This window comes from Phaenicophaeus curvirostris, chromosome 14 (genome assembly GCF_032191515.1).
Source record: "Phaenicophaeus curvirostris isolate KB17595 chromosome 14, BPBGC_Pcur_1.0, whole genome shotgun sequence".
Classification (NCBI taxonomy): domain Eukaryota; kingdom Metazoa; phylum Chordata; class Aves; order Cuculiformes; family Cuculidae; genus Phaenicophaeus; species Phaenicophaeus curvirostris.
The window spans coordinates 21,603,565-21,631,062 of NC_091405.1; the positions used below are offsets into that span (position 1 = coordinate 21,603,565).

A 27,498-nucleotide genomic window follows, 5' to 3' on the forward strand; every position below is an offset into this window, starting at 1 on the left:
TTTGCAGTTCGTAGATAAAGGGTATGCCCAGTGCAAGCTGGCAGAGCATCCTTAGTGAGAGGTTTTCTGTAAACAACATACCAGAATAAACACAAATAGACCAGGGAATAAAATCTAGGCTAGCATATTAAGTATTCTTGGCAAACTGTGATGCACGCAGCAGCCACTGCATGCTATTCAGAGCTGCTAACAGGGACGCTGAAACAAGTCTGCTGTACAGGGGCTAGACTTTGATTTAATAAATAATCTGTACAGTATCAAACTATAGAAAAAGTTTAAAAACCACGATGATAATTATTTTAAAAATTGTTTATATTGTAAAAATTTTAAAATTGGGTCCAAGCCACCACTAAAAAAAGTATGAAATTTGTAATTTTGCAAGTGGAAACAAGGGGCACATGAAGGGGTTCCATAAGGGGTAATAAGAGTCAATTTGTGTTTTCTCTCTGTTCCCAGTACCTTTGCATACCTGGTAACCACAGGCCTCAGAGCAGTTCTCCTAGGCAAGTAGGACATGAGATAAAAGTATCGTCACTGATTTCAGTAGGGAAGCTTGACCACACTAAGGAGTAAAAGGCTATTTTTAGAGACAAATGTACAGTACAGCCTATTTATGTAAATGCTTTGAAAATGCAGGGACAAAATTGTTTTGTAACTGCAGAGCTGTGAAATCAGTGAGCCATATGGATCTATTATATATGGCCGAACGTTATAAAATCGTAAACTTCCTTGAAAGAAAACTGTTGTGAAAGTCTGCATCCAGAATAACATGAGGACTGAAATTTTAACCAAAAGCTCCAAAGACTAAATTACCAAATGCACTAAAATGAATATAACTCAGTATTTTAAAAGGCAGTAATCCTTTTCACTTATTTCTCACAAAGCACAGAGTAAGGAACTGATTATTAAAGGCAATATAAAAGGTAGGCAAGATGAAACAGATGGCTGTAACATAATTCTTGAGTCTTAACTGGCAGTTAACACTAACTCTACTTTCAGCTTGACAAATACAGTAAGACACCTATGTTGATATACACGTGGTGCACTTCACTACTTTTATTTATGTAACCGAGGTATTAAAATTGTCTTGAAAAGGAGTAATCTAAAGAAGAGAAAACGATATGCAGAAAAGAACAATGGTCACTGTTGTCAGTGTTCAGTGATTAGTAGTTGTTTTTTCTTCCAATATCTTTAACTTAGAATTTCCATGCAACAACACTGTCTTACTCCTCTACTGGATAGGGGGCTTCAGAAAATGGGAGGAAATCCACCATTTTTCAGCAAGAATTAGTTACAAAGATTTTTTTTTTTTTAAATGAAGTATAATAAGCTAAAAGCGTGTGCATCTCACACGCTGCATATGGTACACATTTCATATATACACTGTAACTGTACACAAGCATCCTGTATATACACCAACACTACCATCCCTGGGAAATCAAAAGTCAATAGATAATGCACCTTGTGCTGTATCTTCTCTCCCTCTAACATAGATTTCACATGGAATCTCCTCCATCACCCTGTCTTCTATGACTTGTTCGGGGCAGTCATGCGCTTGTTTGAAAGTGTAACTACTTTTCTTGAATGTGCTATTAAATGTTTTCATTGGCTGAGGCTGTGCAAAATCATTGTGGAAGGGAAGTTCCATGGAGCTGAGGTTTGTCCTGCTTTGTTTTATGTTAGAGGTCTGGGAGCCACAGTGATGGTCATGAATGCATCTGGAAGCTGTGGAAGGGCGTCTCATTTTCTGGTAGTTTTCAAGTTCTTCTGATAAATCCGCCAAGTCTGCAGAAATTTCTTTGTCCCTTAGTGAAAATAGTTCATAATGTGGAGGATCAAATACTTCCTGGAAACCAGTTTTATTGAAAGCAGTCTTGCAAGCCATAACCTTTTTGCGAGGTTGCTTCACTTGTACTAGAATTGAGATGATGAGAAGAACTAAAACTATCCCCGACGTGATGCCAATGATTGTTCCATGAGTTTTGGTGATTTGTTCAAACAATCCATTTTTTTTCTTTTCTGCAAATTAAAAATGAGCATTATGATAAGGCTTTCATAACTTTTCCACACTATTGATCATTTATTAAACCAAAGCAAGCTGTATTGTGATTGCCAGGCAAGTGCCATATTAATGAAATGACCTAATGGCAGCGGAGACCAGACGTGCACTTCAATGGGATTTATTATACTGGATTTGTGTATTTGCTTGGTAAGTCCAATTCCCTGTCTGCATAAGTGGCTACCACAGTATAATGCCGTGGCAGGTAGAACTTCTGGCCGGTGCATGCTGGCTTATCTGGGATGTGGCTTCAATCCTGAACCTATACTGATAATTCATTTCCACATATTCATTATTTGAATAGGCTTAAATTAACCTCAAAAAGATTAAATACAGCTACAGATGATGCTTCTCTTACAGAGTTTGCTCCTGCTGGTAACAGTCCTATTGATGACTGATTCCACTGTCAAAAAAAAAATCTTGATTTAACATTATCGGCTTCTTCTTTAACAGTAAAATATTACCATAGCAATGATATAAGGGTGACTGAACTGTTTGTTTTCACATCTCTTGGAAACTTAATGACTCTCCACCGGGTAGGTCTGTTATACCTGTTTCAATACAGGGAGCTTTAGCATCAATACAGTCCAGTTTTAACAGTCTAGTAACCAAGTCAGTTGGTAAAAAAAAAAAGGCAGGGGGGAAACCAACCGATCTAAATCATATAGCACTTTTGGATTGTACTTCATATGAAAACACACAAGATGGCAGCATCAGAAGAATACAGTTTTCCATACTTGGAATTCTTATTAGAAGACTAAATTTTTCCAGTTGGATTTCCGTTCTGTTTATGTACTTGTCCTAGGGGCCTAAAAGAATTCTGCACTGAGACTCTGCAACATCTGCTAGTGAGATAAAAGCATTTAAGACTGTGTAGAATAAAATGTAGTAGCCTAAATGTTACGTATCAGATTCAGACATCTGGCTCCTGGCACATGGATCCCCATGTTACACGCCTCAGCACTTCACATGCAGTGCATGGAAGGGGTGATGTACCATCATACACTAATTGAAACAATCCACACCATAAACAGAGACTCTGAAGGAACGGGCTATGTCTGAAATGCAGTTCTGTTCTGAGCCTGGACTGTTTCCTCTGAGTAACGTCTGTACCTTTAATGGGAAAGATGTCTCCTCTTGTCCTGCCTAGCTCAGATCTCCATGTTACCATACCGATGAATTTCAGTGCTATGGCAGTTCTCTCATCTGCATCTAGGTTTCTTAAAAAAAATTGCACACAGCTGACTTTTCTGTCAATATTTGTACCACTGGGCTTAGTCATAAGGTAGGTCACAGTATGCTCAGATCTAGGTAGCTATTGAAATGGACTAAATGAGAACTCTGGTTGTCTGCAGGAACTGAGCACAATTGTGAGATGCTTTGTTTTTAAGGCTAGATATTGCTGATTTTGTTACACGAGTCTCGCTTCAGCCTGCCTTAACTGCAATGTGGATCCAGGCTTCAACTCTCTCTTAATTATCTGCTGTGCAAGCATTAAATCAGAAATTAAATTGCATCCAACATAAAATATGGTAGATTATTCTGTACCAGATACAGCAATTTACAAACACTGGGAAAGACACTTTCTTCATATTGCAATATGGTTTTCATGGAATTATTTTTTAAAATACTGCAGTACACAAGTGTGGATTCTAGGACAGGTTCTACAAAGCAGCTGGTATAGACGGGAAAGAGATCTAGAAATTGCATTTAAGAGGGAATGCTGAATGTTATCAGAGCTAAGCATTGTTTAGAGGAAGCTCAATTTTACATCGAAAAATTGGGAGTTATGAATCCATTTTGTTAAATGGAAAGTTTCCATAATTTACCTTACATTAGAGTATTTCAGTGGTGTGATTTTTTTGCTTGGCCAAAATGCAATGTCAGAGTAGGTTTTTTTTTTTTTAATATTTATTTGCTAAACAATTTAAGCAGGATTTGTGTATTGAAAACCCATTTTATTTCAAGATTTTGACCTTTCCTGCAGGGCTACTTTCTCTTTGAAATGCAGTACATATTTAGATCTTTCTGGAGCGTTGTGTTCAGCCCTATTTCTGCCATTCTATTTGTCAAAAAAAAAATCCAAGCTAAAGTTTGTGGGTTTTTTCTTTTCTTTTAGGAAAAAAAAAGTTGACCAACTCTGAAAATTCAGATGCTGTTGAAGCATGGGTGAATATATTTGTGCTTTAACAGAATAACAGTTTCCTCAAATTGTAAGAATTTTTCAAAAAAAAAAAAAATTGTACCAAACCAAGTCTTTTTACTGTAGTTGTGACGGTTTAAACAACACTCCCCTGCCCCGTGTTCTAAAAGCAGTGATTTACATCTGTCTGTTTTCCATAAGGGATTACTTCTTCCAAGCAATTCCTCCTTCCTCCCACCCATTCTCACACCACATGCAGTTGCATTTACTCTCAGATAGTTTGTGATTAACAACTTCAAACTACTGTTTTAAAACTGTATTTGTCTTTGAAGATTGTTGCTTGTATTTCAGCCCCAAGAAAGGCCTTCTGTACCTGAAGGCTTGTGTGTCTTTCTTCCAGCTCCATGTTTTTTCTCTAGAAGGTATATTGTATATTACCTGTCCCTATGATCCTGGTGTCATTTAAAGTTTAGAAACGGATAGGATGCAACCTGGCAAATACCAAATTCTATTTCCTAATAAGCTGACATCCTTCTAAAATACAGAGCATATGCTGAAAAGGAAGGAACTTAATTCTAAAGCAGTCAGATCAATATTCAGGATGCTTATGTGACTTCTGAGTTCAAATAAAAAATTTGGAACATCTTCCTGAGATAAGCAGAATAAGCTGCCTTCAGCATATTTCCAGGAAAAAGACATTTCATGACTTTCTTGACAGGGACACTGACCAGCCTAGTCATAAAGGCTTTGCTTTGCACTATATTCACCTCTGCAATGATTTTCATCCCAAGGGTATGCACAGTTTTGAATGCCATTGCAGACTAAAGAATTATTGATGCACATGTTGCTATGGCAGAAGTAAGTGTTGCCTGAGCAGGGAGCTGTGGGAGAGAAGAGAAAGAAAACATTAGGAATTGTCAGTAATCGATGCACTGCAAGAAAACTAGTAAATTCCTGTTATTTTTTTAACATGCGTACCTATTCTTTATCTCTCTTTCAAACAGTCACTTTTGTTGCACATCACTAGTTCTTGAATGATTTATTCTCTTTGTCTGGTTGCTTTCAGGTGTATTATATCAATGCTACACAAAATTCTTGCTCAAAATTCTTGCTTTATCTGCTTTGTAGCAGATAAAGACAGCCACATAACACAGATAATGGAAGACAGCTTTATTACTTATCTTTAAAAACTTAATACTTAAAAATCGCAGGCTCACCATCAATTATATATTTATTCAATCTACTGTGCATCTGCTATGTAGATGTTGTGAAGCAGATCCTGAACATCTGCATTTTAGAGCCTGTTAATATCTCAAAGCAAATGAGATCTCAGCTCGTGGAAGACTGTTTCAGTAACTGCAAGAGATTTCTCTAACTGGAGGCACAAGTTCTTGCTTGTGAATCAAAGCTCCTAGATCCTCCTTTTAGAGCTAATGCAGGGATTGAGAGTACAGTTTATCTATCTCTCTCTCTCTCTATCTCTCTCTCTCTCTATCTCTCTCTCTCTCTATCTCTCTCTCTCTCTATCCTCAGAAATTTGAAGAAATAAATTAACTAGAAAGTTGCCCTAAAGATTTTATGTTTCTGTGAATGTTTATTATAGCTCCTTGACAAACATATATGAAAAAAAATAGTTATAATTTTTTTCAGGATGTCGTATGATATACATAGGGAAATCCTTATGGATTCAGGGCACTGGACAAGAAATAGATTTTCCCTTTGTCTGTAATATATTTTTATGACAGAAGTGTCTATTATTAGTGGAATCAGTTATATATTAAACAGCAAAAATGTGTTATAGACATTCCACTATATGGTTTCATAGAAAGGATTTATTCTTGAGCAGTCTGGATTCTGAAACGTAATGCGAAACTCAGAGTATGGCAAAGGAGGGTGACCAGTCCTCAACACAGTTGTTTCTCAGTTATTTCTTCTGTTAGGCTTCAGAGTTTCAGTCAGTGACAAAAAAGAGGAGCTATGCCTAAGAGATATGAAAATTCAAGACTTTAATTCTGAATTTGCATTTCCTAAATCTAATACACACTGTCTTCTCATTTCTTACTCCACTGAATTTTGGTAACCTGTGCCCATGGGTTTTAAGTTTTTCTTAGGAAAGTGATTCTGCCCCTCTATTCCTCTCTTGTGAGACCTCATCTGCAGTACTGTGTCCGGTTCTGGAATCCTCAATGTAAGAAGGATATGGAGCTGTCGGAGCACCTTCCATATGAGGACAGGCTGAGAGAGTTTGGCTTGTTCAGCCTGGAGAAGAGAAGGCTCTGAGGAAATCTTGTAGCGACCTTCCAGTACCTGAAAGGGGCCTAGAAGCATCACTGCGTAAGCAGAATAGCTTAAAAAGACTGGGTACGCCATAGGCTGCAATATCTACTAAAATATTTCTGACTGAGATAAAGAAGGATCTCTGAAACACATGTCCAGAGTGGCTGTCATGCACCCATGGAATTCTGCTGGATCTATACTGAGTTTTAGTTTGTTTGGATGCACAGAGGAAGAATTATGATGTACAACTCATTCCTTTTCTTATTTCCCTGAACAGGGGAGTTTTGTCATGCTTCTGAATTTTCGAGTGATGCATTTTGCTGCTTCTCCATCTGCTAGCACAGCCCCATTCCACATTCCTGTGTAGCCTCTCTAACTTTTTTGGGGGATGGCTTTTGTTCACAAGTTCCTAAAGATGAGGCAAATGGACTTAATCTTCCTTTTGTCTGTTATTCTGGGAGTACTAAGTCTAAAAGTCACAGTGATTGATTGGTTGCAGTCCAGGACTTCAAGGACAGAGCTAGACCCTTCTCATAACAGCTTCGGGATGGTGCACTGTTCACAGTGTTCTCCAGAGCCACCATTATTCATGTATCGAACCAAGCCAGAAATCAATGTATACATTGATTTTTAACACTGCTGTCAGCTGAATTAGTCAAATCTGCAAGCAGCACTAAGCGTGTGTTAGGTGACTCATGCACAATTAGTTCATTTATGTAAATCTTTTTGGAAATATTGATTGTTTTCATGGTTGGCTTCATATAATTACAAATCATTAGTAAGGTATAAGAGAAAAATAGCTAAATGATCTGAAAGTAAGATAAGCTCACATTCACTTTTTTCAGTTAGAAAAACTGCTTATCACTGGATTATTTAAAAATGCATGAAATGTTTTTCAGGCATGTACTTCTCAATTACCCTATCCAAGAAAGAAGGTACCTCAAGTTCTAATATAAGCAACAATAACCACATACCTTTGCAGATTTTCTTCTGCCGATGACTTTTGAGTGACTTTAGAATCGTAAATTTGGAAAGTTACCTAGCTTTAGAATAGTTACTGTTACACTCAGAAAAAAACCCACAAAACTTCCCTCCCCCAATCAAAAACAATAAAAAAACCCCACTCCAATATTTATAATATAAATGGCTAATTTCCCTGGCAAATTTTATGGCATTTTCTAGACTGACAGCTGAATAACTTGCACTATTGCTAATATTAGAAATTGTACTGAAATAAAAGCTACTGGAACAGCAGTTATAAATTTTGCAACTTGTTCTTAAATGTTCTTGACATTTACTGAAATTCACAAGATCTGAAGTTTACTGAATGGCTGTTGTAGGTTAAACAACAGACAAGTATGAAAGATGCAGTCATTTGCTTACTTTGTGTACGTGGTAGTAATGGTAACCTATTTCTCTTCCAAGTCTCTGTTACTTTCTGTAAAGTAATTTTTATAAAGTAACTTTTCTCTTGTGCTAAACCTTACTGCTTTATTTAACAGAAAATAAAATCAACTTGTTAGCTGTAATCTGAACTTTTTGGCAAGGTGGTGACCAGGATCCCTTTCAGGACTGACTGCAGACATGTTTGTTGTCAAAAAAGTTACTTCTTTGGCAGCAAATCTGTACTATTTTTCTTCCAGCAGAACTTTTTGAAAACCATTAGCACAAGCATAGGCGTTATTTCCTGAAGTAGCAAGTAGGTTTTATTGAGATTTCCTCATCTATCTTGTGTCTGCTCTGCAGTTCTAAACTTAGATTGTTTTAGTGATGAAGATGGTGCTTACTTTCAGGTTCTGCCATGTGGACAATGTTGTCCTTTGTAAAATTGTGAGGCAACAATTCCATTAAGTTCAGAGAGAAAGCACTTAGCAGAAAATCTCACAAAAAGCATGCTTTGGAGAAACTTTGAATCCAAACGGGACCACAGAATGCATTTACAGCTCTGCTTTTAATATAGCCTCCTTAAAGAAGCTTGGATTCAAGTGCTCATCCATGGTTGTGCCTCAGGACTGGGCTTTGCTAAGAGGGCATGTGTGGGATGGAGAAGGAGGCAGCAGCTGAGGTGTGGATTGAGTGGAAGTAGTGCCAGGGCCAAGGTTAAGGGTACAGCTGTGGACAGGAAGAAGATCCAGACTTGGAAGGGTCACACATGTTTTCTAGCCATCTGAATATCCAGTGTGGCAGGGAACTGGAACATGGGGTCTAGCAGCAGAGCCCACTTCAGTCCCATTGCTGCCTTTAAGTCAGTCTGTGCTCATCTGTATAACTCTGTGAGAAGGACAGCCAGCAGCTGCATTACTACTGAATTAAAATGAAAAATAAAACTGTTAAGAATGGAGGAAAGCCATTCTTCAGGAACTATGCTTGTAACTGTAATAAAGACAGTATTTAATTTACTTGCTAGTATGTGAAGGAAACAAAACCAGCCTTTTTTGTGTGTTCCTGCTGCATAATATACAGCTGATGCGTTTCCTAAAATACCTGGATTACCCTGCATCCTAGAGAACAGGCACTTTAAAATCTACTTACGATCCACAAATGAAGTGAACAGCATTCTGAATCTGCTTAGCCTACTGCCTTCGTCTGCCCACATCCGCACCACGCCTGTGCCAGTCTGCAGTGTGACATCATTTGCTACTGTGCTGCAGAACTTTGCCTTCAGGTTTTCAATGGAACTACTTCCATCATATACAGCAACAAAGTTTCTTTTGCATTCATTTGAATGCTCCATTTGATAGTCGAGAAATCGCAAATAAATCTGTTAAAAAAGATAAATTAATGTCTCTAGGAAAAGTTATACAGAGAAGGCCATTTCCTTTCTTAGCATATTTTGAATCATGTCTCATAATAATGTTTAATAATGAATTATGTGTTTTGTCCCTTACACATGTTTAACTCGCAATTCACAACACTTAAATTTCCATATTCTCACTAAATGTCAGTGTGGAGCATTACTTGAAATTTGTCATAAGTACCTGCTTCACTTCTTGCCCCCTCCACAAAACAATCTGTACTTAATAATTTACTCTGATATATTCCTATTTGGAAAAAAAGCAACACACTCACTGAAGAAAGCCCTGAGCAGTGCTGTGAGATGTGCAGCCTGTTACTTCAGAAGAGAGACAAGGAACTCATTAATGTGCTGCAAGAGTTTTAATGGTATTTGGCTGTTCTTTTTTATTTCTTTTTAATTCATAAAACCAATGTTAAAATATAAGGGAAGGAGTTGAGTTAGAAAAGCTCTGAAGTAAAATAAGGAAATTTAAATTGGTTGCATCGGAATGAAAGCTGATTACTGAGCCACTGCTGTGTTACAGAAGACATAAACCACAAAGTCAGGAGTAATCTGAATAGAAGTGGAAGCAGGAGAAAAGTAAGCTGGCTACCTAGGAGGACTTAATAACTTCTAGTCAATCTTCATTCCTCCAAAAGCAGAAATCTAATCCAAGAACAGGCAGTGTATGCATTGGAACATATACATCAGGGAAATGAAAAAAACAAGATGACACTTGAAGAGTAAGCAAAAGTTTACTTTGCTGAAGCACGAAACTTGCTCAAGTTGTAATTCAGTTAGCTTTATATGAAAAGATCATGGGACTTTTTCATCTCTTGAATGGTTGCACTGGGATTCTTCAAATTACAGTGAAAGGTGATGTGTAACTAAGTCACCTCAGCACACTGCGCAGCCCTTCTCTTAACTTCAGAAATCCCCAGACCGCCATTAATTTGACAGAGAAGGAATCTCTCTGTATGGAAGCTGCAGTCTGCTCTATGGGAAAGGACGTGCTCCTGATCTCTGTGAGGGCTGCAGCGTGCTCCTCAGATAAGCCTGGCTTTACTGGTAGGTCTGCTGAGTGCAGTCCACACTTTCCTCTCCTGCATCTGCCTAATGACAGGAGCCTCACACTCCAGTTCAGGAAGCAGGGAATACCAAGCGCTCTACTGCTGTATTACCTATTTTTCTGCCCTTTTGCCATTTCTCACTTTAACCTCTGCTACTGCCAAAGCCTTCACTAAAATAAAACCAACCACCTTTGTGTGGGCAAAAAATAATGCCCCCTCGCAACTTCTCAGGCTGTACTGAAACATGGCAGAGCATGGGAAGAGACAGGTGATGCTTGCACACCCTGGCTTCTCCTTCCTGGCATTTTCCAGAGGCAGGTTGCTAGCACTGTCTCCCCTTGCACATGCTGTGAAAAGCCACAGCCTGTGCCCTGTCATCTCACACTTCATCTCACTGTTTTGTGGTTTTCAGTGTGTGTGTGTGTGTATGTATTGTTATTTCTTGCTGACTTTGTTAGGTTTACTGCCAGAAATTCTCAGAACCTGTCTTCCCTTGGTGTCTCATCTCACACACATGCTCATATTTGGGCTGAGAGATGGTATTTTCATTTGATGATTGACTTTATCTGCTGCAAAATGACAATGGAAACTACAAATAAATCAGCACACTTTGAGCAGACGTATTTTGTGTATGAAAACAAAGGAGTAATTCCATTAAAGGAACTCATCTCTGCAGAAGCTCCCTGTGGTGTGTTAGGCATGTAAATATAGTAGGCCCTCACTCCTAGATCATATTGATTATTCTAGTAATTTTCTGAAATCTGGAGGTAATCTATTAAATATCTGTTATGCAGATTTAAAAAATCCTTTCATTCCTGCAGTTGTGTAAGTTTTAAAACCTCATTTTTGTTATAAAACCAAATTGAGGAAATTAACAATGTCCATGCTTATTTGTCTCAAGAGATGCACCGTATCAGATCTAATGGATTTTATCATCATAATTCTGCCAAAATTGAAGCTTGTGAAACTACTGCCAGAACTCTTAAGAATTATTTTTCTGTAGTGTTTTAACTCAATAATTTAGGATGATGATCTAATCTCAGGACTGACCCAACTATAATTCTGCCTTCTGGCAGCATTCAATAATTTATTAAAATACTTAAGCATAAGACCTGGTGCACTCAAGTGGCAACAGAGAGAGAAAATGGTTTTATTATTGTTTCTGGAAGAACTGCTGATATTACTTAGACTGGTATAGGGCTCCTGGGAGTTGAGTCACTTCCTCAAGGGCTCAAATGTATTAATGGAGTTTTAGTTTCCTTCTTGTCCTGTGCTCTTATTACCATCTTTGAGGTTGCTGGTTTAGAACTAATTTGGAAGGTGGTGAAACAAGGCTGGCTATTTAAGTACTGGGAACGTGTAAGAAGGCAGAGTAGGTTTGTCATCTTGGCAGCTACTGCTCAACAAAATTTTTTAACTTTTATGTACGTGCAAACACTAGAATGTGCTTTAACACACACAGAAGCAAAACCACATATGTGTATGCTACATGGAGAAAAATATATGCTCTTCGGTGTAGCTCATAAATAATTAACTAGCGTATGATTCTGACATGTATAACTGCCGTTTTTCTTTAAGCAGGCTGTGGGTATTGTATTTGGGAATTATGAACAGGGTTTTATCAACAACTGTGGACTTCCTGTATGAGTTTAATTTCAGAAACAATCCTCTATCTGAATTTCCTAAGCTACTGATACGTAATTCACTTCAGTTAGATGCTATGTAAATCACAACTAGTGACTATTGCCTGTTACCAATGACTTGGAAACCCATTCATGCTGAATGATATGAATGAAACCCACCTTAGCATTTGGAGTAGCTTTAATTGTCCATATGCAGTCAACTGCCTGTCCCGGTTTTGTTTTTCCTTCTTGTTCTACTTGACTGGAACGTACTATTCCATCAGCTCCTGAGAGCTCAAACTGGCAGTCTAGGGAGAAGATATACTTTGCTGTCAAATGCAGGATGATATTAATTTAAAATTTCATGTATAAAAAAACTGTTACTGTGATACTAGACCTGGAATGGGATTTAAAATGCCTCCTAGGTAAGTGAAGTCAGGATCTGTAATAGAAAGAAGTCATGAATCACAGGGGCTGTCAATGCTTAAGAATCACTTCAAGGTTTAGTATAATCTGAAGATTATGTCCATTTTTTATTACGTCACAATAAAAATTGCCAGGAAGTTTACTGAATCAATTGGAAGGTACAGAGGGAAATTCGTTTTAGATTATAACATTATTCCACAAAGACTGAGCTTCTCTGAATAAGGTAATTCTATGCTGGCAGCTCAGATTTCCAGCATAACAGCAAAAATTACTATTCAGTATTTTGTTCCTGCCTTACATTCTGAACTTACCTGTGCCAGTTTTCACTGAAATCACTGGAGCTTTACAAAGGTGGAGGTGATCTTTATGTGTGCATCATTTCTGTCAGACTGCTGTCTGTCTAGTTCTGAACAATTTGAAATGAAGTAATTTAGTAAAATACATTAACACTTCGAAGTCTCTAACTGCCATTTATAAATAATAGAAGGAAGAACAGATCAATAGTAAAAATAAATACTTTTTCTATCAGCAGTAATATATACTCAGGTGTACTGTTCTCACATGCTCTGGGGTAAAGAACAGTGAGGAACAGCTGAGAGAGCTGGGGTTGTTTAGCCTGGAGAAGAGGAGGCTGAGGGGAGACCTCATTGCTCTCTACCACTACCTGAAAGGAGCTTGTGGAGAGGAGGGAGCTGGGCTCTTCTCCCAGGTGACTGGGGACAGGACAAGAGGAAATGGCCTCAAGCTCCGCCAGGAGAAGTTCAGGCTGGACATTAGGAAAAAATTTTTCACAGAAAGGATCATTGGGCACTGGCAGAGGCTGCCCAGGGAGGGGGTTGAGTCACCTTCCCTGGAGGCGTATAAGGCACAGGTGGACGAGGCGCTGAGGGGTATGGTTTAGTGTTTGATAGGAATGGTTGGACTCGATGATCCGGTAGGTCTCTTCAAACCTGGTGATTCTATGATTCTATGATATCAGAAAAAACAACTTCACGGAAAGGGTCATTGGGCACTGGAACAGGCTGCCCAGGGAGATGGTTGAGTCACCATCCCTGGAGGTGTTTAAAAGACGGATGGATGAAGTGCTGAGGGACATGGTTTAGTGATTGATAGGAATGGTTGGACTCGATGATCCTGTGGGTCTTTTCCAACCTAGTGATTCTGTGATTTTGTGACTCTGTGAAAGACCAGCTGGGTAAAGATGGCATTAAGGAGTTACGCCTGTGTGTACGTTTACAGTCGTAGTGGAGCTGAGATTTGTATATTGTCTTTGTCCTCAAGGACAATAAAATGCTGATAACTACCCATATAGTGTCTATGAAGCACAGCAGCCAAGCGGTGCACAAGGACACCAGGTCAAATTTTCTGGTAAAAAGAATGCCCTGCCAGTTCTAAGTAGCCCCACAGAGCAGACATACTTTCAGTCTGTCCGAAGGCACTGTTTGCAGATTATCCTCTCCTTCAGACCCTGTAAACTTCACAGTACTTTTGGAAAAGAACAATTCTGTTGCCATAGCCTGTGGTTTGCACAGATCTGGTTACACCAAGATCTCGTGCCTGGACGGCATAGGTATTTCCTCTGGCTTTTCAGAATGGAGATTAAAGTATTTTGCATTTATTGTAGATTTGCTTCAGGTGTTTCTGTCATAGCACCTTATATTCTTATATGGAAGACTGCTGGAAGTGCCAGCTATCTGTCTACGAAAATGCTCTTTCCATTACGACCACTGGTGAAACTGGTACAAGTTAAGAGTAACGCAGACAGAAGCTGCTAAAGCCTTCAGCATGAAGAAGATCAACTGACTTCTTCTTTAGCAAAGTACAGAGCTTTTATTTCCTTCAGTAAGCTTTGCAAAGTGGTTTAAGTGGAGTATGCTGTGGGATTAGCAGATCGAGGCTGTCACTATCGTGTTGTCTCTTTGCCATCATAAGCACTTGATGAAATAGAGTTCTAGACAGTGAGCACAAACACATCCATAAAGTTCAGTGGGAGCAGAGAGCCATAAACTCGGTCAGAATTTTATGTGTCTTTACCTGGTATAAATGAGTACTTTGCTTGAAATCCCTTTCCTTCCAGCTCCTCATCAGAAGTAAACTTGATCCACATAAATCTCCCTGTTGATCTAATTAATGCAGGACTTTTCAGACCACAGTAGCGATTAATGAGAGGGGAGAAACCGAAAGGTCCATCTCGAACCTCCAGATGATCAAACCGACATTCAAATGAGGGTTCTATATAATAAGGTTCATCAAAGGTCAACTCAATTCTTTGCCGTGGAGCAGCTACATAGAAAAAATCAAGCAAAAGATTATGTGAAGATCTATATAAAAAACATACGAAGACATGAAATAATGAAGAGACAGGCCTCCAAAACAGCAAGATATAAAAGCGACCGGAAACTTCCCAGAATACATCTGGGAGTCTGCTACAAAACCTCAGATACACTGTAATAAAAATCCAAAAGATGATTGTGTAGAAGATACTTTTTATGGAATGTATAGATTTTTTTTTTTGCTTGCTGATCTTTACTGTTGAAAAATCAGCAATGATACAACTTTAGTGCAGCACGTTTAACAGATATTAACATATATGCAAAGGTATTCAAACAAGGTTTAATATTAAGATATAAATTAAAACTAGTATTCCCTGAAAGCAAAGTACATAAAAAAAGGACAAAACATTGAGAGATGAGAAAAGAATGGAAGAGAAAAAGATCCAAAAAGCTACTTGCTGGTACATTTCCTAAATGGTAAGCCCCAACAACTTTAAAATCCTCTGGCAGGACATGTCTTTCACTGGAATGTTCCAAGATGTGTAAATGCTTCATATGCTTCATATTAAGAACATGCAGGTGCCTGCAGATGTTAGCAAGTCTGAACCAGCGACAGTGCAACGTCAGGGTTTCAGTCAGACCCCTAATCCTGATGAGCTGCAGCTACGTCCACATCTGTAGTTTTGGAACCCTGCCCTTATATATTGCAGGAATAGCTTTAGTATTTCTCCTTCTTTTCATCTGTTGAGCTATATATACTTTCAGATACTAACAGGTATTGGTAATGACAGCATCAGAGAACCACAGCCTGTCTGCTGCTTTTGAGTGCAGAGAGGACTCAACGCGTACGTTTCCAGTATTCTGTCGAGATCCCACACGCAAGTCAGACACATTCATAGCTGTTTCACATTGTGGCAGTGGTTTGCAGGAGGGACCCCACCTTGGCTAGAAACAGTGCAGGACCTCGGTCTCACTCAAATGCACACGTTTTTGTGCAAGAACTGGGAGGACCAAGGCCTGGAAATGGATTCCATGCCCCATGGGCACTGCCTTGCACAAGGGAGATCCAGCAGTGGATCTGGTGTGTCTGACCACTGGAGCAGGACAGGGTATCTGCCCTCCGGTACCTTCCCTGGCAGGGAAGATGCAGAACTTGAGATGTGCATGCATACAAGCAAAAGTGAGGGCATCTATGAACCAGAGTGATACTGTACAAATAAAACCTCACTGGAACGTATTACTTGGAATATTTCAATTAACTGATATGAATCTGATGATTAAGCTGACTGATGTTTTTAGCTGACTTCAGTGGGTTTTGGGTGCATTCAAATAGGAGGAAAAAGTAATTAAGTGTATTCCAAGTCTTGCAGCCTTTATCCAAGATATTCTCATTGGAGTGTGGTTTTAGTCTAGTTAATGAATTTTTTTTGTCCTCATCACATTATTTCAGTAGTGGCCTCAGCAGTGCTAATAGATCTCCGTGTTTTTAGTACAGTGCTAAGGCAGTCAGATGTCTGTTTTATTAGTAAAGGACAGCATAAAGATTTTTTGCTTCTAAGACGCACTTAAGAATAACACAGCATGGTCTGCTAAATGGGAAGCTGGGCTTCAACCATCTTTTGCAGTTTATCATCAGCAATAGTGCAAGTGACATCAAGATAACAAGCTACAATTATCTCAATAGTTCTGTGCCTTCATAGATTGAAGTAGATCTGATGCTGCTTTTCCTGGCTGTGAGGGTATGTCTTACTCTGCATAGCTAATTCCCAAATGTTTGCATTTTCTATCAACCTTTTATTATAACTTCGGTGCTTGTTCAAGCGAAAGAATAGAGAATTGATTATATGACCAAGATTGCTATACAACAGTGGACTGTATAGTAAAATGATGGTTTTAACTGTTCAAAGTTATCCATTTAACAGCAAGATTACAACAGCAGAATAGAAATACAGAGTGTATACAGAGTATACCTTCTAAGATATAGATGCACTCCTGGTTTGGTGGGTATGTGTTAGGGTAGTTTGGTGAAGCAAAATGTCCTCCATTACTGGTCCGTACCCAGTTGTCACACTGGGTAGCAGGAATGCGATTTACTCCAATATTTTGCCCACCTTAAGTGAAAAAAAAAGCAATCAAATAAATTTCTCCTGCAAGCATGCCAATTTGATTTTGCAAAAGTAAACCACTGACATAAGACGTATTCTATAAAATAGGTCATTTATTTTAGTTGAAAATCCTCTTCTTTACCACGTTAATATCTAGTCAGAAAATAATTACATTTAATTTAGCGATGTGGTATATCCTAAAGATATAAGTTTTTGAGTACCAAATATGTCCAGAAATTCTTGGGAAGGGAAGAGAGGGAGTAATTTTTTTTTTACCTAAACCAGTTTAGATTTTTGATGCTCTTCTTTCTAAGTCAAACAGTCACAGCAGCTGCCAATACAGCAGCATTGTTTTATGGCTTATGTCTTCTCCATTACTATGTGAATATAATTCAAAATGTTTGTTAGCTTTTACTATTTTTGTCCTTGATTCCGGAGTTTACTGAAGTACATGGCTCTTGGGTTGAATATCTATTAACAGCAATTTGTTGGAATACAGAACACTCATAAAAGAATGTGTCATTCTGTGTAAATATACTAAATAAAGCAATGGTAGTTAATAAAATTAATAGGGATAGGTAGATTGCACTGGTAGCCACGGGTCTCATTTCAGATCACTCCTCTCCTGCCTGAACAGGGAAACACGACCTCTAACTGAGACTGCAGTTTACTAAGCCAGTGTACCACAATAGAGCATTCATAGAAGCTTTGGTAGTTTGGATGTCCTTATCCAAGGAAAAAGGAGCTGGGAATGGTACGATCTGTCTGATACTCTTCAGAAGTACCTTTGACCCTTTTCCTTGTTATCAGCAGAACTGGAGAGAGTAAGACACAGCATATGTGGTTTCTGCTAGGTTTCTCCTGAATCTCACAGGGCGCTCTCATGATGGTGTTCATGCAATTTTCTTTGCAGACCTTTGAGAGGGACTCCATGCTGATACAGGTCATAGCTGCCCCCAGGAAATTACATCACCTTCCACTGGTATCTTGGCAGCTTTTTGATTTATGTAGGTGAAAACTTAGTCTCTTCTGCAGAAATTGTTCAAGGAAATTCTGTAGGTGTCAGTTGAAGGAATTCTTCTCTCGTAAGTGTGGGTTAATCCCACATATGAGAAAATAAGGTTTGTGAAACTGGTGCCTTCCCCACTCAGCAGGCTTCAAAACTGTTTGTGGGTGGACTATTTGAAAAGCTTGTTGTCAGATATAGAAAACCTGAATTTCTGTGGTGTTTTTTCCCCACCTCTAAGGTCTAAACCCATAGAACTTTAAGTGGGTTAGTAAAATTCCACATTCTTTGTGAGCGGATGGCTTTGTTCATTGGAAAAAATGCAGTAAATAGGGGGGGAAATAGGAAATTCTGAGATTCATACTGGTAATTCAAGAGTTATTAATAGTAAGAGTTATTAATATCTGAATGTAGATACTTCCTTTCACTTATATTGCTTAATTCAAAATTATAAAACTGTTCTATTTTTTGAAAGAAAATCATCAAACCAAAATCATACCTTGTGTCTTCTGTGCAACGGCAATCCCTTCCACTACGAGGACTGTTACTAGCAACACTGACAAGAGAAATTGGACAGGAAAAGCATAATTAATTCCTCAACATTATAGACGATTTTCTGCAGTCCCAATCCATGCAAATCCTAGAATCACTGACCAAAACAATGGAAAACATACAAAAATGCATCATTCATTTATGTGCCTTTCTAACATCTCCACTCCAGGAAACCTGTGCAGTCTAAGTGCACTGTTGGTTCTCCTTCCAAACTCCTTATGAAACCATATATGAGAACAGCAGTGTGTTGTTTGAGGGGAAAATAAGAATATTTTCGAGAGCATTTGATAAAACTGCATGGTATCCATCTTCTATATAACCTCTGTATCCTGAAATGAAATACTTTACTGCTATACTGAACCATACTTATCCTAAAACTCTAGTTGCTTAACGTGCACAAAAGACTTCTCCAGCTTCCAATAAATGTATCTAGGCCACCGGAGACACGGCACAGTCTTATCCTGACATGAATTTCAGGAGTGCTGTAGGACTGTGCATGCGAGACTATTTGTTGGGATGCTGCCAGAATGAGCAGATACAGTTTCTAAGGATGTGCTTGGAGCCATGATAGGATGTACGCTGTTGCAGGCACTCTGGTTTGCCATGTTAGTCTCAGCTGCAGGTACATGCTGGTGTTTTCTACATTTGAACTGACTAAATATTGGACCTGCTAAAGATTCTATTACACTCTTTCCTCCAGCTAGCCTTTCTTCCTTCCTTCTTTCCTTCCTCTCTCTCTCCCCCTAAAATGAAACTGTCAGATAATTTTGCTTTTGGCCTTTTGACTACGCTCTCCTTGCACCCAAGAACCATCAGTTTGAACAGCACAGGTTAAAAATTCCACATTCCACTATTTACCAACAGTTTTAAAGCAGGTGTTATGTCCAGATTTTCCTAAAATGCTTTGCCTCCTCACACTGTTAGGGATCACCAGGAAGGGAAATGAGAATGAAGTAGAGTATATAATTATGCCACTCTGCAAATCTTCCATTTGCTACCATCTTATCTCCACAATTCTGGACACACACCTCGAAGAACTGGCTAAGCAGGTCAGGACTCTGCACTGGACAGAATTAGGGATCTGAACAGACTGGACCGCTGGGCTGAGTCCAACGGCATGAGGTTTAACAAGGCCAAATGCCGGGTCCTGCACTTGGGGCACAACAACCCTATGCAGTGCTACAGACTAGGAGAAGTCTGTCTAGAAAGCTCCCTGGAGGAGAGGGACCTGGGGGTGTTGGTTGACAGCCGACTGAACATGAGCCAGCAGTGTGCCCAGGTGGCCAAGAAGGCCAATGGCATCTTGGCTTGGATCAGAAACGGCATGACCAGCAGGTCCAGGGAGGCTCTTCTCCCTCTGTACTCGGCACTGGTGAGACCGCTCCTCGAATACTGTGTTCAGTTCTGGGCCCCTCACCACAAGAAGGATGTTGAGGCTCTGGAGCGAGTCCAGAGAAGAGCAACAAAGCTGGTGAGGGGGCTGGAGAGCAGGTCTTATGAGGAGCGGCTGAGAGAGCTGGGGGTGTTTAGCCTGGAGAAGAGGAGGCTGAGGGGAGACCTCATTGCTCTCTACAACTACCTGAAAGGAGGTTGTAGAGAGGAGGGAGCTGGCCTCTTCTCCCAAGTGACAGGGGACAGGACAAGAGGGAATGGCCTCAAGCTCCACCAGGGGATGTTTAGGCTGGACATTAGGAAAAAATTATTCACAGAAAGGGTCACTGGGCACTGGAACAGGCTGCCCAGGGAGGTGGTTGATTCACCTTCCCTGGAGGTGTTTAAGGCACGGGTGGAGGAGGTGCTAAGGGGCATGGTTTAGTGTTTGATAGGAATGGTTGGACTCGATGATCCGGTGGGTCTCTTCCAACCTGGTTTTTCTGTGATTCTGTGGACAGGAGCTGGCTGAGGGGAGACAGGATATGAGTTGCAGAGTCATGAATGCCACTAAGATGGTGAACAGAGAGCAACTATTAATTGTCTCTTCCAGCAGAGGAACAGGCTATCAGACACAGCTAGTGGGTGCCATGTTCAAAGAAAACAAAATTTCTTTTTTTTAGAAAATGCAGCCTTCAGGCAGAAAATTCTGTTTCAGAGACCCCTGAAATTGTTGGAAGTCTAGGGATGTATTTGGGGCAAATATAATCTGCTCTACTTTTACACTCTTTCTGCTTTTATAGCTCTGAGAAAGAACATACCAGGCTGGATGGACTTACAATTTGACCTGGTATGGCCTTTCCTGTGTCCTTCCTCTGCTAAGTCAGACGGGCAATGCCTCATCACTGCAAGAAAAGAAAGACTTCAGCAACAATTTTACTGTCACATTCAAGAAGCTTATTTTCCCAGCTTTCCTCTTTCATTGCTCAGGCATTTCAGTGGTTCATGCTGAAACAGCATTTTCCCTATCTGTGATTTTCCCAGTGCGGCTGTTAAGACTTTCAGCCCTTCGGAGAGTTCCAGAGTACACACTGACTGTGAACTGCCCTGATCTCGACTGAACCTGTCTAGATGCTGCTGTAATGTGGGCAGAGACAGGATATATTGGGGAAAGAAAAAGGAATCCAAGTCTGCCCCTGAAAGTGTCCATTTGTGTTTTATTATGTATGTTTCTGCTGTCTTTTCTTCTCACTACCTGTGTTAAAAGGGACTGTGTATTGTTATGAGATGTTCCTCACCAACAACTGCTCTTCCCTTGTAAGATTAGTTCAGTTCTAAAATACCATATGGGTCTTGCAAACAAGTTTTGTGTTCCTAGAAGCTTACTCGATATTTAGGGATGGATTATGAGATAGTAGGTTAAGACTTACGTATTTTTGCAGTTTCCATCATCACAATAATTCTCTATTTTCATCAGTATTAATATACTGAAAATTATACTTCTTAACTGTTATTATTCCAATACATCCTATCAATTGCTAATCGTTGCTGATTCAGTCAAAACTGAAAATTCATCCCTCAGGAGGAAGTATCTCGTACCCATTACTGGTCTTCAAGTTATGGATGTTCACTGGTCCTTAAAGCAAATAAAATAAACCAATATCTCATCTTTATTAACATATGGTTGACATTAGTTTTCAGATATTTTTAGTTTTTAATATATCTTATGTAGAAGCTACCATTTCAAAATGAGTTGCAGTTTATTCTTGGAATAAAGAGCCCTTGTTTAAAGAGCGTGCTCTAGGATCTGAGTTTAAGTGCATGACCTTATAATGCATTTATACTCCTGAGACTGCTTGTCCCTAACAGAGAATCTTAATAGTGGTTACAAAGTTGTCTAATATATTTTTTCTGGGTTCTTTTTTCTACACTGGTTTTGGAGCAACGCTTCCAGGTTGCCTTTATCATTAAAATAAATGCAGTTTCCACAATCCTATGTAAATCAGGGGCCAGTATGTTCTTCTACGGAATTAACCTTTCTTAAAGACGAGCTATGCCCACCCTCATTCTGCAAGGACACAGCAAACTCTTTATAACTTGTGCTGCCTCTATAAATGTGAAAAGGGCTTTGTCTTTTTTCTTAAAGCAAACAAACACAGAATTATGAGTAAAATAATAGTTCTCGACTAAAAAACAATTAATGCAGATAGTCACTTTCAAGTAACTCGGAGTTTTGTACGTTTGGGTTTTTTTTAGTACAACTGTCTCCTAAAGCCAGCACTATTCCAGTCTACCTGTTTTATTCTTTTTCACCTTTAGAGTATCAGTCAGTGTCCATGTTTATTCCAGTGCCTGTGCTCTCTTGTACAGACAGAGACAACATGCGATAAATGTTCAGTTACACTAGCTAGTGATTCCCTTCTTGAACCATAGTGGATACAGCAACGAGCCTCCTAAATGGACTCAGAAAGTCTCACTGGCCGCTCTAAAGCCTATGCCATTTCTGTTGGTAGTCCAGAGCAGTGTATGGTGTGTGGTGTGCAACTGCAAAAGAACAGCACGTGTAGCCTGCAGAACAGCATGGATATGCAGGCAATTACAGAAGATAAATGGGCTGAATATTTGTCTTGCCATCTTCCTTTTGTCATGCTAAATAGATGAGTGGATACAGTAAGTGTGGGCCACCTTCTCTTTGTTCCCTGGCCGGCTCATCCTCTCAACAGCCCTCCAGATGTATTCAAAACAGCTCAGGTAGCAAACTGTTGAAGGGCCTTCCTTTGCCACCATTTTAATCCCGGGTGACAGCGTGACAAAGACAAGAGGTGTCTCTGACCAGTGCTCTGTATGGGAGCTGTCCTCATCACTGTGACTCTACTGGCAAAGAGGTGCAGAGAGGACTTGTGTCTGTTCTTCCTGAGAGCACTGGGCAAGTACGCCTGAGGTACAGTGGTACTGCCTTAAGCAGCGTGCACTTACACAACACAGTGTGATGTGGGATACCACATACGGGAGGGGTTTTGGCTGACAATAAGGCCTATCAATGTTCAGGATGAAAGGGGAAAAAAAAAAAGAAAGAATAAAATCAGTCAGAATATTTTTAGACCTTTCAGACTGCTTCCATTAACCCATTTTTGTGTGCATTTAAAAAACAACAAATCAATCGCTTGGTGTCCTAAATCCATTCCACTTCCTGCAAAGATACTGTTGAATTTCAAAGATCGATTTGGACCACAGGAGTCAGTAAGAATGAAGGAAGATGTCTAGAGGAGACAGATCCTGTGGGATGGTGCAGTGGAGAGCTAGAGCTGACCCAGTGTTCTGGTTCTGCACTGTGGGGACACAGACGTTAATTCCAACAGACACCAGATACTGAGCTATTCTCACTAAATGTCTTGTCGCAGTTTCAGAAGGAGGAAGAACGATCCATTTATTTCTAATAAACTGAAGTTCAGATACTTCTAATGCATCTGATCTTGCAGTGGGACACAGTATTTCTCTGCTCCTCCTTTTTTCCTTTTCTAAAGTCCATTCCATACCCCTGAATCATAGAATCATAGAATAACCAGGTTGGAAGAGACCCACCGGATCATGGAGTCCAACCATTCCTATCACACACTAAACCATGCCCCTTAGCACCTCGTCCACCCGTGCCTGAGACATGCTTGTTCCTCAATGTAGATGGAAGAGAACTCTGGACTTAGCACTGTATTCTCTGATGGCAGAGGAAGCAGGAGGAGTAAGAATCTACAACTGTCTTTGCTACTGCAAGCAACCGCACACAGTGTGGGACGGGCTGACTGCACTGAACAGCAAAGGGACAGAAGGATGGTGGGATTGCTTTGGTTTTAGTGGAGGAGCATGGTGAGAATTCTGCTACAGGACACTAATTATGGGAGAATGGTTGGATAAATTGAGATATCTTTAGGTGTTGAATATACTACAGGTTAGTGCTCTTGCACCTTACACTGAGCTTCTCCTTCATGATGTGCACACTGTCTGTCACTAAGCCAACAGCAATATCGCCACTGAGGCAGGCAGATTAAGAGGGGCTTCTTTTATTTATGGATCTGGTTATTTGCTACAGACTTCTGTTCCACGAATTACAGTGCATGCTTTTGTACTGCTCTTTAAAGATCTGACAGCTTTTACCTGCATGAACATTAACTAGAAATAAAGAAAAAGCAGCAAGTTTCTGTCTGCTTTTAAAAGAATTGATTTTTCATTTTCTTCGTTTCTTTACATGAAATATTTTAGATCACATAGCCTGCAGACAGCTGTATAAATTTTTAAGAGTGAAGACACTAACAATACATTGCAAATTCTTATTACTACTCTGTTGTTGAAATAGGCTTATGGAATAATATAAAAGAATGCCCTGAACTGATGTAATAAACTGTGCATTGCTTGCAGGAGCCAAGATTTTCTTTGCTGGCATTTCTTTACATTCTCTAAAAGTAATCTAAGCTGCAAAATATTTGTTAATTTGTGTATTGAAGTATATATAGAAAGATTCACAAATCAGTGGCTCCCATTTCTCTTTAAAAATGAGAATATAGTCAGTTTTTCAGTAAATTGAGGCTCAAGCCAATATTGAGAAATGAGTGTGTTGCTTAGAAAAACAACTGCTTTAGGCTGCAGATCTGGCATATGCTTGTACTTGCTGGCAATATGCATTCTTCAGATTTCAGAGGATTCAGTGGCGCTTTGAGCTCCCTACGGTATCTCTTTTGCCTGCTCTTTCTGCATGCTCTAGGGATCCTTACTACAGAGAGAACAGACCAGATTTGCTGTGTGGCTCCAAGAGCAGCGCCTGTCTTTCGCAATGACAAGTGGGAGATCTGCGCATGCAGGGCAAGCTGGGGATCAAACTGGGGAGCAGTCATGCACAACTGAGAAAGCAAGTGGCAAATTCTACTTGTTTTTTTTAAATAAAGACTTAGTCATTTAGAGAATTACACATTCTTAGTATAGTGGTAGTCAAGAATTGTAGGGATAAAGAAGACAGACATTGCTTAAAGAAGGATTCTCTGTTTTATCTCTGTGCTGTGTTCCCTGGATCAGGCAGCACCTTGTACACACAGTCCAAACAGACAGTAACTGGCAACTCACAGGCCATGCACGTTAGAAAATCTTGCCAGGATGCCTGCTCCTTTCTGGCAGATTCAGCCTAGAGTAACAAATGCTTGATCTTAATTATAGACTATGTTTTGCCTTGTGGGAATGAATTTTTTTCTGTGTACTATTCTTAAACCTAGCTCCTAATTTGCCCTATGAGCTAAGATTCACATTACTTTGAGCAACTGCTAATCATATTACCCCTAGCCTTTACATCCATTTTTCTCCCCACATGTGTCTATTCCCCACATTAGCTATTCATGTGGTAGGGACACTTGTGACATCGTATCCCTTCTTATTCTCTGGCCAAGATTATAACATAAATTACTTATGTACATTTTGGTTGCTTTTAAGGACTCTGATCAAGCGCAGGTCCCGTGATCAGATGGTGTGCAAATTCAAAGCGATTGACTAGTTAAGAATTTCTGCAGTTCAGATCAACGAGGTAGAGTGGGAGAAGGAAAGCAGACACTCTGGATTTTATGTAATTCTGTGTGGACGGTCACCTTCTTTTCTTTCTGAAAGCTAATTCTGATTCAAGCCATTTTTAGCTCAGAAGCACAAACTGTGAATTCCAGGGAAAGAGATTTTTCTCTCCCTTCTCAGCATTTGGTGACATTTGCTAATTGATAAAAGGAATACTGGATTGCATCTGTTGCTGCTGTTTTAGGCAAATAATTCTATTGCTGAGGATGAAAACACAACAGTTTCCAAATCCCACATGCTCTTTCAGTTCCTAGTCTGTGTATATTCCCTAATCACTTGTCGTCCCACCAGGACATTTGCAGATCGGTAACGTGAGTATCACAGAGCAGCTAAGGTGACTGCCTATTAACAGCTCCAGTGCTTTCCCTGTATTGCAATATACTGCTGGACTGCCACAGAATAAAGTAACAGAGATGAAGGCGTGCATCAGGCAAGACATATTTTAGCTGTTTCTAAATCTTACCCAGAGCATGCTAGCGGAGCTGCTACCCTGTTTTTAATCCTCCTCACAAAAGACTGATGGTAGAAGTGGGCCCCAACATCTATCAACAGTGGCTCTAGTGCCTTTCTGAGATCCAGATCTTGTTAGCCATTAGCATGCCAGCAGGACAGCTGACTGCTCTCAGGTCTGCTCTCAGATATAACAGTTTCATCGCACTCCAGCTGCTTCCAGTAGGGATCCTTCTCTTTCAGATTGCCAAAAAACCAAATTGTGAGTCCGTATCTCTGCAGAGAAACCAGGTTAACTGATTCAGGAAGTAAATGCAGTTCTCCCATGTCCTTTTCATCAAAATCATCTGCAGAACAATTCATGCTTGAATGGACTGACAGAGTTCCCTCCAGGTTTGCTCACAATATCTAACATTTCTGGTCCCTTCCTCCATTAGAGATCTACAGGCAGCTGTGGGCTGCTTCGTTTTACCACATCCTGTGATTTATAATCCATTCCTGGTACCTCTGCCAGCCAAATTTCTGCCAGAAGAATGATAGCTTTCATTTTTTAAACAGAAGCTTTCCTTTTTATGCAGAAGATCTTTTTTTCATCTCCAAGCTGTGTGCAGCAGGAGACTGGTGAGAAGGCTGCATGTGCACACGATGTTGATGAGGGGTTCCAAAAACCCTATTAAAATATATGCGCTGACTTAGAGTTCAGATGGTTTCACTGGAGCTGACAGAACTGACCCTGCTGAACATGACCAGTCTGAATAAATCTTGGCCAGAGATTACTCATTCCCAGAATGCTAGAACAGTGATACTTTTGACTTAAAAACAGAAAAGGTTGTACTCAACCTCTTAATATCTTGATCTTTATTATAAGTATAGTGTATTTTTTTCAGTGGAAATCTTCTCGGGAATGTCAATTATGGAATCAATATTAAAAGTTCTACTGTCTTCTGTGATGTCTGACAGCAATTTGTGCACAGAGTATAAATTAGTATTTTTTCTAGCTCCTCACTTTCAGTCCCTTAAAAAGAAATTTCTCTGTGTTCATGGACTTTATTGTATAGTAAAGAAGGAGGTTTTGTGAGATGCATTGTTAACATTTTGGCAGTCCTCTCCTACTGCATGGTAGGTCCAAAATAACCAAAATAGCCAAAAATGGAATGAAGCACAAAGATAATGATAAGAAATACAGGTTTGTTTTTTTTTAACGAAATGTTACCTGCTGATTTTTGGTGGAAAAACTTAACACTCCCCAACCCCAGGCACTTGCAGTACTAGAGGCAGCAGTTGTCAGTCACGTATCAACAGAAGCAGCCAGCTATTTAAGTTATTAAAGACTAGATGTCTTTCCTTAATTAAAAAAAAAAAAAAATTGGAGTATATAAGGCAGAAAACAGCAAGCCTTTGTGCTGTGCTAGAACCCCAACTGTGTCCAAGACACTGTAATTACACTTCTGCTTTGGTCCAGATAAGCATGTCCATCACCTGTGTAACCTGCTTTGTACATGAACAACATGCACAGGACTAAGTGCAATTGCTTGTATAATTGCAGATGTTTATTCGTTCTCTTCACCATTCCTGCCATGAACTACATTGTGAATTTCTGACAGGTTCATAAATGATGAATAGCTTCTGAAGTTTCATTTTGGGAGTAATTTTTCTGTCTAATATCTCTCTGTGAATTAACCTTAGAGCTTACGCTGAAAATCTTAGCTTTTTCATTAGATAGGGATACATAATTTAATAGCTCCTTGCTTCAATCCAGTCTTGCTC

The 27,498-nt window shown here is 39.7% G+C and overlaps 1 protein-coding gene across 2 annotated transcripts in view; it reads right to left on the reverse strand.

Moving 5' to 3' along the window:
* Positions 1-1,026: 1,026 nt before the first annotated feature.
* NETO2 (neuropilin and tolloid like 2) overlaps positions 1,027-27,498 on the reverse strand; it is a 29,478-nt gene continuing 3,006 nt past the window's right edge. The window contains exons 1-9 of one of the 2 annotated variants that reach the window (XM_069868569.1): positions 20,520-20,598; positions 18,257-18,313; positions 16,617-16,757; positions 14,408-14,656; positions 12,345-12,389; positions 12,128-12,255; positions 9,012-9,240; positions 4,970-5,083; positions 1,027-2,019 (exon numbers count right to left, since the gene is read on the reverse strand). In XM_069868569.1, coding sequence (XP_069724670.1) covers positions 1,439-2,019; positions 4,970-5,083; positions 9,012-9,240; positions 12,128-12,255; positions 12,345-12,389; positions 14,408-14,656; positions 16,617-16,757; positions 18,257-18,313; positions 20,520-20,583 — 1,608 coding nt within the window. In that variant the 5' untranslated portion in view covers positions 20,584-20,598 and the 3' untranslated portion in view covers positions 1,027-1,438. Of the gene's footprint in view, positions 2,020-4,969; positions 5,084-9,011; positions 9,241-12,127; positions 12,256-12,344; positions 12,390-14,407; positions 14,657-16,616; positions 16,758-18,256; positions 18,314-20,519; positions 20,599-27,498 lie in introns of those variants that run through there. The other variant, XM_069868570.1, reaches the window with a different exon arrangement.